This window comes from Poromitra crassiceps, assembly GCF_964638095.1.
Source record: "Poromitra crassiceps genome assembly, chromosome: 12".
Classification (NCBI taxonomy): domain Eukaryota; kingdom Metazoa; phylum Chordata; class Actinopteri; order Beryciformes; family Melamphaidae; genus Poromitra; species Poromitra crassiceps.
Window position 1 is genome coordinate 6874636 of NC_139632.1, and position 12890 is coordinate 6887525.

The following is a 12890-nucleotide window of genomic DNA, read 5'->3' on the forward strand; positions in this document are numbered from 1 at the left end:
GGGGGTGACTTTGGCACCCCTTTGGCACTCAGACCTGAGCCTACTAAATATTTAATGAACCACTCATGATTGTCAAAACTGTTTTTTATTTTCGAAAATGTCAATGTCATGTAACATGTTCTTTACTTCAGTGGTGCAATGCTTGTTTGAGCTAAAAATCCACAGCAGAAGCTTTTTATATTAATTAATAAAGCCGTAGACTTAGAATCAGGGGAGACAATGCAACATTTCACTCACAAAAAAAAAAAAAAAAAAAAAAAAAAAATTTTTTTTTTTTTTTTTTACATTTTTTTATTTATTTTCGAAATTCGAATTAAATTCGAATTTGGCCAGCGAATTTCGAATAGTGTTTTTGCTAGAAATGCCCATCCCTACCCAGAATATCACCCTATTTCAATCATAGAGAAAAATACTTTGTCACTGAAATCTCCATTGAGGATAACTAAATGGTTGTAATCGAGGTCAAATCACATTTTTATCCATTCTTATATTATTTGTTCATTCTGATCCCAATTCTGAACCGGCATTTACAGCAAATGCATGTCTGTTTTTTGTTTTGATCGACACTTTATTTGGTTGTGAAATTGTTGTGATCGATGGTCACACTGTGATGTCCACTCCTTGACTCCAAGACTTTACTTGACGCCCACTTTTTAAATATAAACACGTTTGTGTTTCAGAGTGGAGTTTGAGGGCATAACCCTAAAGTCATGTGTCAGATAGACATAAATGACATATCTGTCCCATTAAATTTCATTTTCCTGGCGGAGTTCAAACGGTGGGTGTCACCATCTTGATTTTTCGTCAGCAGAGTGGGAGGGAATGGGTTGAATCCTCACGTGAGATGGGAGTTTCCCAGAGCCGCAGCTCTGCCTGCTATTGGTCCGTGATCGGCAAGCTGCGTGATCACTGTTACAGGCGATCTGTCAATCACCCCCTTTTCTATCATCTATTTTACATCAAACGGCTGAGTTATATACAAATTTACCCCCTACAGTTGTTATAAGTTGAAATTAGCTATATAGACCAAAACAGTGTTTCGCCCCTAACTGGAAAGATCATGTTACAAAGTCGGGCATTTTAACGTGGGGGGGAATGCCTACTGCCCCCGACGCCTAGTGGCCATTCGAGGAAATACAGCATTTCAATTCACTTCCGCATCCTCAGGGGTGGGCTTGCCCACTGGTCAGTCAGTTGCAGTGAAGCTAGATTGTAAAAATTAAAAAAAAATGCAGAAAACAAAAATCTAAGTCAGGTCTTGAACCGACGTCGATTGGATCCGATAACATCGACGCAGGTCGAGGAAATGCTTGCTGGGCCTTGAACATGTACTGTCTGCTATCTCCATGAAGTCGATGACTTGAGTAATTCTGGGTTTGTTCCAGACTCCGTGGCAGCTAAAGTAGACATAGCTCTGCACATATGGGTCACTTAGTCGGGACTTGTTGAATGCATCCTTAAGAAACACGTGGAGAAGAAGCCATCACAGGATTTTTCTGTTGGCATTTGGATGAACGATGTGGAGAACTATTTACACGAAAGGGAACAGAATCGGCAGACACGAACAGTAACAGTGGCTACACTCTTGTATACGTTGCTTCATGTCATCTGAGCCGAACAGAGCACAGCATAGAAATCTACTGAGGTAAATAAATCAACATCTTATACAGCCAAGCTGATGGACTGAGTTCCCTGCTACTATGAGGGTTTTCGTGATGACGCCCTACTGACTGACAGAGCCACAACTATGGCTGAGCTGGTGGGATATACTGAGGGACGAGTCCTTTGGGTCAGGAGGTTGCATGGATGTGCGTTTTGTTTTTGTGTTTTTTTGCTGCTAGCTGCAGCAGAGGCAACGAGGAGGAGTACACGCCTGACACACCTCATCCATTTTTAAAGGTGCTTCGAATGTGTGAGGTTTCGGAGACGATACATTCATACTGCGGTAGAGGCACAGCTGAGGGAGAGAGATAGACATCTGTAGTGGTGGTTTAAGATTTAGCATTCTAAGGCACTCAAATGACACTATGGCACAGCTAGTTGAACAGAACAAAACAAAAGAAAAAACACCACACACCACCACTCAAAGTTACACATCCAACAAAAAAAGGGTACTGCACAAAGTCATTCTTATTCACAGTTGCAACAAGAACGTAAAGAAATCAGAACTGTATTCCACCCCTGTTAAGTTAAAACCGCAGACGTAACCCTGCTCCTGGGTGAGATTTACATGTTTTCCCTGGGAGAAAAGATCACTGTCTATATATACACTAGCGAGGGGAGGACTGGACATCGCTACTCACGTCTTTATGTACACTTGACTGCGCACGCCGGCTGTGGAAGGACTGTGTGCGCTGGAGCTCACAATCTGCAGGGTGACGGGGGAGCGGCGCTGGTCCGGGCATGGCGACAGGGGAGCGGCGCTGGTCCGGGCCGGGGTGACGGGGGAGCGGCGCTGGTCCGGGCCGGGGTGACGGGGGGAGCTGCGCTGGTCCGGGCCGGGGTGACAGGGGAGCGGCGCTGGTCCGGGCAGCTCTCTCTGACCCCCCCATCTGTCCCCCATGTCTAGGCTGGATCAGATCTCCTGCAGCGAGTGGCTGATCTCAATCCTCTCTCTCTTAACAGCCGGCTCAGTCGGCCCTCTGGACACGTCACCGTCGCTGCCCATGTCGCTCATTTCATCGGAGAAGGATGGGTCTGTTGGCGGAGGGAGAACAAAGTAGGCTCAGTTAGAGCTACAACTCACATGATCCCAATTAGACGGAATACAAAAATGTCTCCAAATACGACGGTAGACTAATAAGACACAGTAGCTACTAGCTACCACTCTAAGACTAGCGCTTACCTTTGTCCATGAGTGAGGGCATCATAGAGCTTAGGTCACTGAACTGTAATTACAGCGAGAGACAGATGGGGAGAGAGCATTAGTGCAAACTCTTTGGACTAACTCAACTATGCATGTCAATTTCCACAACATTATTTTTAGTATTTTGACCAGGTTTTGCCGTTTCATCCTTGTTCTCACCTCTCCCATGACAGCGATGGGCGTCTCCCCGGTGGCCTGGGCCACCCGGTGCTCCACCAGGTAGAACATGTACTCATCGTAGAGCAGTCGGATCAGGTGGAAGGAGCCGAAACTGGCTGCGCTGCGTAGGGTCAGGTCTCTGATCACCATGGAGCTAAAGGGAGGGAGAAGGAACAGAGAAAGAATCAAATAACATGCTGTTGGGTTTGCAGCTCGCAAAAACACTTTGTAGGTTTAGTTTCTCACTAAACACACAGCACTGGGAGACAGCAGGTGAATAGTACAAACGCATACAGCAGAACATACTTTCAAGCCGAATGGAAAGTGGAAAAAGTGGAAAAAAATAGACTAATGCAGGGAGTGGGAAAGTAGGAACAGTTCAGTTGTTCCATCCCTACCTGTAGAAGGACCATTTGAGCAGGAACTGGCGTGCAGCCTTGGGGAAGCTGGGGCTGCCCTGGTGGGGCTTTAGGACCTGGGAGACCACGTTGTCCAGCCAGGCGGCCCACTGGTCCAGGGAGCTCTGCTGCTGCAGGGTCACCTTAAAGTCTTGCTCCAAACGCTGAACCACGCTCTCGTCACACTGGCACACCCAGGACGCCTGCTCCTGTTCAACACATCAAACACACCCAAACAACAGTGAGCCAGAATCCACAATACACAGTGACACACAGGCAGGCAGACACAGACAGAGACAACATGAGACGAAAGACACAAACCGAATGGCAGAACATACAGAGACCAAGCCCCCCAGGAACAGCTCTGGGCTGTGATGCAATTTTGGCATTGTGGCCAAGCTCGGTATTGCATGTCACGCGAAACCATGGGACCCAGAAAGCCTTTTCCCCATACCCGTACATGGGAAAAGAAGCCGCTGTAAAACTCCGGGGGGAGATTTCTGTGTGTCACTCAAAGTCAAAAACGACTTTTTGTATGATCAAGTCTTAAATTATTGGGTCCATTTTTCTTTAGAAGCCACCAAGAGCCATTTCCTGGAGCTCCATTTCTCTCTCTGGCTCAGTCTGGTTCATGTGGGAGAACCGGGGCCAAGAAAAACACGACTGCGCAGAATCTATGGGTCCACCAGGAAGTAGCACATGTGCTGGGTGAGCAGCTTTCATTGGAATGAATTAGGGATGTAACGATAACTGGTTTTAATGATAACCGTGATCAAATTCCTTACGATAACCGTACCGTTTCAAATTTTCATTATCATTAAAACCGTGGTACCATGATTACTGTTACTGTGATTACAGTGCTTTGAAAAACATGGTAAAATACTGTCCATCATCAACCAAAGTTGGCAACCGTCTCCCAGATGCAAACGCGCAGCCTTGGAGAAATGATTTCAGTGAGTGAGTCAATCCTTTTTGAGTCTGAGTTTTCAATATAAAACTTGGTGAAATAATTTCTGTGAGTGTATTAGTACTTTTTGAAAATTTTCAGCACATTTCAACAAACCGTGATAATGCTGATTTTGGTCACTATAGTCGTGATGAAATTTTCATAGCTTTCTATCTCATGAATGGGCCGCCATCTTGGAACACAGTCTCCAGGTTTCTTTATACCTCCATGACACAGATAGTGAACGCACACATAAGCGACAACAGACTAGATTACCTGGACGTTAGCGAAGTCGACCCGGTTGAGGTCGGAGAGCATCTGGTTGATCTGGGAGGTGTTCTGGAGGACAGCGCGGGCTGCCTGGGCCAAGTGGTTCAGACTGGTGTAGCGACGCAGTGTCTGGGCAAACGCACTGACCACCGCCGCCTACACACACACACACACACACACACAGAAGAATCCACAGTAGGTTCTGAGTTATATCACCCTTGATGATTTTAAAACTGCTGAATAAACTACAAATCAGGATTGAAGGTGATTGGTTCAGTTTTCTAAGACCCTTGCTACACCTGGCATTAACAACAAGCGTCCCAGGTGACTAGAATGTGTTTGGATAGAGCAAGAATTCACAGGAGCTCCAAGTGTAAACGCAGTGTGTCTTTAATCCAACTACACAAACTGAAAATAAACGTTGGTAGGTGGCACGGATCACAGATCTGGAACATGATTATTGTCAATTTTAAATGATGGTGTGTGGAGCAATCTGCATTTTGTAAGGGAAAGATAAATCAGATTTCAATGTGCATACTAGAGGAAATTTTCTCTAACTGGACTTCTTTGAATTTTAATTGAATACCGCTGATCTGGAGAGTCCAGGTACGACCGAGACGCCTGTCAATAGCAGGTGGAAGGGGGATCCTACTTTTTCTCTTACCTTGGTGCGGACAATCTCTTGGGGAAAGTCTGTCATGGCGGTAGTCAGCCAGCCCTCCAGACTCTTGGCGAAGTTACGGATGGCCTGAGTGAGTGTGCCTGAGAAGAGGGGGGGGGGGAAATCACTAATAAGAGATGGCATCATTACTACATCTCAGCTATATATATAATAATAATTAATTAATTAAGCATAATAAATAAAGGTGTATAAATGCAGCTCATACATTTAAGTAGTTGAATAATAAAATAAAGTAGAATAGACCCCTCTGAGTTCATGCTGGGTGTGGTGTCGGTGTATATAGAGTACCACAGGGATGACATGATATTTTTGTAGGCTTACCCAGAAGTCCCTGCACTTCCTGGTTGTTACGCGTAAAAGTCAATGGGATTTTTGTATGGGAATTTCAGTTATAGTTAGAGAATTTTAGCAAAATGCTTGGACCATCTGTGAAAAAATTTACTACCAATAGCTTTCTTCACCAATGTGTTCTTATAGGTGTCTAGAATCACCTCTCAATTAGTGCAAACCCAAATCCTCGTGGAAAATCCTGGAGAGCCAATCAAAGTTAAGGTGCCCCGAGGGCTTGGGTGAAAAATATGATAAAAATTAAAAGTCTAAAATGAACTTGTGGGGTGTCTAACTAGGGGTTTTCAGGGGTGCTGAATCCATTCCAAACATTATTTTTGAGTAAAAATGTCTCCCTGACCATATGATATTGGTATATTGGTTATTGTTATGTAAAGCACAGTGTATAATCAATCAGGATTTTCCACGAGGATTTGGGTTTGCACTAATTGAGAGGTGATTCTAGACACCTATAAGAACACATTGGTGAAGAAAGCTATTGGTAGTAAATTTTTTCACAGATGGTCCAAGCATTTTGCTAAAATTCTCTAACTATTAAGTGCATGAAATCAGGTCTGTGGTTAACAACAGGTTTATGAAACAGCGAACTTTGTGTTCAGCAAGATAATCTTCACAAATGTAGATCGCTTTTATGACTTTTGAAGTATCTTCTGAAAATGGCATTCTAAAAAAAAGCCATTTATGAAGATGATCTTGCTGAACACACAGTTCAGTTTCATAAGCTCATTCCCGTGGTACTCTTATCATTACAGTGTGCCATTCTCTCTTTCCTTTCATTCCCCATTGTATAGTATGTCATAACGCTGAGGTGCTCATGAGGTGTATGTTGTACTGACTGGGAACGGGCCGCAGGACATCAGGGATGAGGATCTCCACCAGAGCCTGGTAGAGGATGTGGTCACAGCTCCTCATCCACAGTCTGACTGGTTCATATTTACACAGAGCCACCAGCTTGTCCCTGGGTATCACACCATCCAGCTCTTCATCACTACACACGGTGTAGGAAAACAGACACGCCACATATGAGTTCACCCAGATGCAGACTATTACATTATTATTACATGCATATGAGCAATAGTGTCAAGCAAAGTTACAATTTTACAACTGTGTCCAGTAACAGTGCTTTAACACACTAAATTAAGCAAAGTGTATCATGTAAAACCAGAAGGTTTTTCCTGCATGAAAATATTTTTCTTTCCAAGTTTATTATTACATTTTCAATTTCAAAGTACAGTAGATAAAATACTTAACCCCCCCCGCCCCCCCCCAATCTGGATTTCCAAATCTATGATGTAATTTTATTCCAAGCAGCCTTGCTTCCCTCCGTCTTTGTCTCCAACAATAAAGCCTGTATATATGTTTGGTCAGACCTGTTGGAGATGGTGGTGGTTCCGTCACTAGGTGGCGGTGTTGAATACCAAAAGGTCTGCCAGAGCTTCTCAATGTAGTGGAACTGGAGGTTCATCACCACATCCAGAGTGGCCTGCGGGAGAGCAGCGAGGGAGGGGAGGAAGGGAGGGAAGAGAGAGAGGAGAAGGAGAGGGGGAGGGAGGGAGGACAAAACACACAGAGCTGAGCCATGGCAACCAGACACACAACAAAGTTTGTACCGGCAGGCCAGGCAGGCAGGCAGCCTCTCACTCACTCTCAGCCCTCCTGGTTAGACAATGAGCCAGCCAAACACTGGCCCTGCACATCCATCAGCAGGGAGATCCTAAAGGCCATGTTCAGCCTTTGTTGGGAATTTCATTTCAACTTGATTTCACCTGTTTTGTCCTGGTTGTCCTTATTAGTAGCTTTAGAGCAGCGATTCCCAACCTGTGGGCCCAGGCCCTCTGGTGGTCCATATAGATAGATAGATATAGATATATATATATCTATATATATAGATACCGTATATATACATACATACAGCTCCTTGAAAACTGTTACACTGAAAATGCTGCAACATGTTTCAGATGCTGTGTTAGTGACTGGGGAAAATAAAAGTGCATTATTTGACCTGGGTATTTGTTATGGGGTCAGAGGTCGCCCACGAGCTTTTCAAGTGGGCCCTGAGTTAGAAAAGGTTGGGAAGCGCTGCTTTAGAGACACCTCCTCCTTTTAACATTCAGTCGCCAGCTGACCTGAACTGACTCATCATGTGACTTCCTATTTCCTGTTCATACGCACACGAGCCTTGAAAAAAAGTTGTGCATATTGCGCAACAAATGAAAGCAAAAGGAGTACGCCATCAGCCAAAGTGAAAGGACAGTTTGAGCCCCGTCACCCTAAAGAGATGCTATTATTACCACACGAGATATAGGCTAACAACACAAACAAACAGCCATTCATAAGAGCAGAGGAAGGTTCTCGCAGGGCAGAGGTTTTGTCACAGCTCCATTCAGTGTGTATTGAGCATGAGCGTATGATTCACACCATGCCCAGAGATTCTCTTCTTTCTCTCTCTGGCAGGACACGCACTTGCCGCTGGATCTTGTTACACAGCAGTGTAGGCTTCAATCACATGATATGTTTTTGCTTCCTCTCCCGCCGTCGCCATGGTAACCTTGTTTACCGTTGCCCCCGGCAACAGGTCAAACACAGAACTCCAAAACAAAAAGGAGAATTCCCCATCCCCTTCAAACAAGAGCATTTACCTCCCCAGTTTTCACCACACAGGAAAGACAGCATGCCTTGAAGACGAAAAAAAGATGTGGGGAGACAGACAACAGACACGCACAGTCGAGGAAAGACTAGCCTGCGGCAACCTTAACCCCACACGACTTTAACCCTCCGCTGCCCCAACAACCTTAACCCTCTGCTGCCCCAACAACCTTAACCCCACACGACTTTAACCCTCCGCTGCCCCAACAACCTTAACCCTCTGCTGCCCCAACAACCTTAACCCCACACCGCCCCAACAACCTTAACCCTCTGCTGCCCCAACAACCTTAACCCCACAGCGCCCCAACAACCTTAACCCTCCGCTGCCCCAACAACCTTAACCCCACACCGCCCCAACAACCTTAACCCCACACCGCCCCAACAACCTTAACCCCACACCGCCCCAACAACCTTAACCCCACACCGCCCCAACAACCTTAACCCTCCGCTGCCCCAACAACCTTAACCCCACACCGCCCCAACAACCTTAACCCTCCGCTGCCCCAACAACCTTAACCCTCTGCTGCCCCAACAACCTTAACCCTCTGCTGCCCCAACAACCTTAACCCCACACCGCCCCAACAACCTTAACCCCACACCGCCTTAACAACCTTAACCCCACACCGCCCCAACAACCTTAACCCCACACCGCCCCAACAACCTTAACCCCACACCGCCTTAACAACCTTAACCCCACACTGCCCCAACAACCTTAACCCCCCACCGCCCCAACAACCTTAACCCCACACCGCCCCAACAACCTTAACCCCACACCGCCCCAACAACCTTAACCCCCCACCGCCCCAACAACCTTAACCCCACACCGCCCCAACAACCTTAACCCCACACCGCCCCAACAACCTTAACCCCACACCGCCCCAACAACCTTAACCCCCCACCGCCCCAACAACCTTAACCCCACACCGCCCCAACAACCTTAACCCCACACCGCCCCAACAACCTTAACCCCACACCGCCCCAACAACCTTAACCCCACACCGCCCCAACAACCTTAACCCCACACCGCCCCAACAACCTTAACCCCACACCGCCCCAACAACCTTAACCCCACACCGCCCCAACAACCTTAACCCCACACCGCCCCAACAACCTTAACCCCCCACCGCCCCAACAACCTTAACCCCACACCGCCCCAACAACCTTAACCCCCCACCGCCCCAACAACCTTAACCCCACACCGCCCCAACAACCTTAACCCCACACCGCCCCAACAACCTTAACCCTCTGCTGCCCCAACAACCTTAACCCCCCACCGCCCCAACAACCTTAACCCCCCACCGCCCCAACAACCTTAACCCCACACCGCCCCAACAACCTTAACCCCACACCGCCCCAACAACCTTAAACCCACACCGCCCCAACAACCTTAACCCTCTGCTGCCCCAACAACCTTAACCCCCCACCGCCCCAACAACCTTAACCCCACACCGCCCCAACAACCTTAACCCCACACCGCCCCAACAACCTTAACCCCCCACCGCCCCAACAACCTTAACCCCACACCGCCCCAACAACCTTAACCCCACACCGCCCCAACAACCTTAACCCTCTGCTGCCCCAACAACCTTAACCCCCCACCGCCCCAACAACCTTAACCCCCCACCGCCCCAACAACCTTAACCCCACACCGCCCCAACAACCTTAACCCCACACCGCCCCAACAACCTTAAACCCACACCGCCCCAACAACCATAACCCTCTGCTGCCCCAACAACCTTAACCCCCCACCGCCCCAACAACCTTAACCCCACACCGCCCCAACAACCTTAACCCCACACCGCCCCAACAACCTTAACCCCCCACCGCCCCAACAACCTTAACCCCACACCGCCCCAACAACCTTAACCCCCCACCGCCCCAACAACCTTAACCCTCCGCCGCCCCAACAACCTTAACCCCCCACCGCCCCAACAACCTTAACCCCACACCGCCCCAACAACCTTAACCCCACACTGCCCCAACAACCTTAACCCTCCACCGCCCCAAGACTTCCACGCGCACAACAAACCTTGACATTAATAAATGCATGCTGCACAATGGTGACCATGACTGTGTGTATATTGCTGCTGCTGAACGCCTGTTTATATATCGCCGCTCAAAAAAGAGAAACTACGCCTGCACAGACAGGCTCTTAACGACATGAAAGTTAAGTGAGAAATAAGTCGTTTGTTCGATGCCTGCGCCAACTTGTTACCTTTATTTGTGCTGTAACCTTAAATGAGGGCAATAAAAGCCTGCTGTAATGTGTTAACAACAGGTCGCTGTGGGGGGGAGAAAGCAAAATGCAGAAACATTCAATGTCCAATGGCAGCGAGAATCTTTGGAGCTGTGAGAGTGACAGACAAAAAGACAGGAGCCCATGTGCCCGTCCACAGACAAGACAACACAAAGGCCCGAGGGGAGGCCGCCACAAAGACACCAAGATGTCCGCCCAGCGCGCTGAAAGGTTAATTGGCATGTCTTGAAAGCTGCACAGAGATGAAAGGATGGCTGGAACAAAGGAGGAGCGTGGTGGTGAGGCTGGACGAGGGGAGGGCAGGAGGGATAATATGATAAGGGCAGCAGCTCTTCACAGCCTCTCTTCTCCTGCCTAGAAAGAGCCCAAACGTTCACGTTCCATATGGGTTCTCTCATCATGGTTGCCAGGTCGTGTCATCCTGTGGGAGTGTTCTGTCTGTCCAGCCCGCTCACGTTCAGCGTGGTGTCATCCTGTGGGAGTGTTCTGTCTGTCCAGCCCGCTCACGTTCAGCGTGGTACCGTGGTGTGACATGTCATCTCATCAGACGTCTTCTGCGTCAACTCAAGTCAACACTGTGCTTTCAGCCGTTTTATACTGGCTTTCACTCTCCTATTTAAAGCCCCCCTAACTCTACTTTGAATCATAATTTGTGTCTGATGTTTCCCCCCTCCCCCCACAAGAAAAGGTTAAAGGAACACTCCGCCCATTTTCAACCAGCTTTGGATCATTAGAACATCAGTATATCAGAAAACTGTAAACGGTTTTGAAGTCTGTCATTTAATTTGACAGTTATTGAGTGTTAAAGTGTGGACCAGTGACATCACTGGTCCACACTAACTCAAATTAATAACTCATTAACTCAAATCAACTCTCAATAACTGTCAAACTATTCATCATTCATCTATTTGACAGTAGTCATCTAGTTAGACCAATTCGATAAGGATCTTGATACGTAGTATGAGTTTGTCAACAATTTGATACGTTGGCATTCATTTTTGATCTGATCATCTGACAACACAATTTTCAATCTGTACCATGAAGAGCTTATTTTGACTCTAGTTATGACTCGTGTGGTAAGCCACATTTAAAAAAGTGGTAATGATCATGTAGTAATGCACATTATCCAGCTATAAAACAGAAATGTCAACATTAGATATGTTACTAGCATTATATACAATACATAGATGTATATATAGGCAAGGAACATGTATAAAATAACTGAAATGTCTGACCAATCAAGACAGATTGTGACAGAATAAAACGCAGTGGCAGGACACACAACAACAACAACGTCTTGTTTGATTGTGGTTGACACTGCATTGCTGTAAAACCAACTCAAATGTATCACTAACTATGCGCATGTTTATGTGTGTGGAAAAGCTGAGAATAATTAGTATTCAAAACCAAAATCTATAGAAAATGTAAATTATGGCATTTGTCAGGATGGGCGTGTTGTGAAGGCGATGGGGTGAGGAGATCTAATGATGCGAGCAGAGCCAGGCTGGAGCTTCAGACGAGTGTGAACACAGAACACTTCCAGAGGGTACCTACCTCACAGTGGTCTCTGTAGAGTGTCTGCAGCTTCTTCATATCGTTCATGTTGATGCGCTCAGGCAGAGGCTGGGTGCCAAGGTCAGGGGTGGGAAACGGTGGCAGGGCATGGGACACGTCTACAGAAAGCACAAGTATGCACAGGTGTCACTCATCTCGTTCGCTCGCTCGCACACACTATTTTGGGGAGACACACTAGAAGATTTTCTAATATTAACAGATTTTTTAAATGTGGGAGGCCAAAGAAATAACGACAATTTTAAGCGCTTTTTAACATTTTAAATGCGCACACACGAGACGATTCAGTCAAGACGCAGGACCGCACACTTTGCGTTCCAGAGGGGCGATTGCAGGGACTTGGCTCCGGTTGGTGACGCTCGTCGCTTCACCGTCAGCTAGCGGACATTTCTGTCATGGTGCGTAGTAGGGATGGGCATCGAATTTCGAATTTTCGAATAATCGTTGTTATTATCAAGGTCGACTTTTATTATTGAAAGTCGAAATTCGAAAAAAGATTTTTTTTTTTTTTTGTGAAATGTTGCATTGTCTCCCCTGATTCTAAGTATGAATCGCTTGGTTTGAGCAAGTAAAACAATTTTTATAAGCATTTTAAGAAAGGTTTATGGAAAAATTAATGGCGGATGAAATCCCATGAAGAGGGAGAGGAGGTGACTTTGGCACCCCTTTGGCACTCAGACCTGAGCCTACTAAATATTTAATGAACCACTCATGATTGTCAAAACTGTTTTTTATTTTCGAAAATG

The 12890-nt window shown here is 46.7% G+C and overlaps 1 protein-coding gene across 1 annotated transcript in view; it reads right to left on the minus strand.

The window, feature by feature from the left end:
* Positions 1-336: 336 nt before the first annotated feature.
* rfx2 (regulatory factor X, 2 (influences HLA class II expression)) overlaps positions 337-12890 on the minus strand; it is a 38899-nt gene continuing 26345 nt past the window's right edge. The window contains exons 10-18 of the mRNA XM_083647927.1: positions 12127-12245; positions 7040-7152; positions 6506-6657; positions 5304-5401; positions 4646-4795; positions 3424-3632; positions 3026-3179; positions 2846-2888; positions 337-2697 (exon numbers count right to left, since the gene is read on the minus strand). Of these exons, the coding sequence (XP_083504053.1) occupies positions 2576-2697; positions 2846-2888; positions 3026-3179; positions 3424-3632; positions 4646-4795; positions 5304-5401; positions 6506-6657; positions 7040-7152; positions 12127-12245 (1160 nt within the window). The 3' untranslated portion in view covers positions 337-2575. The remainder of the gene's footprint in view (positions 2698-2845; positions 2889-3025; positions 3180-3423; positions 3633-4645; positions 4796-5303; positions 5402-6505; positions 6658-7039; positions 7153-12126; positions 12246-12890) is intronic.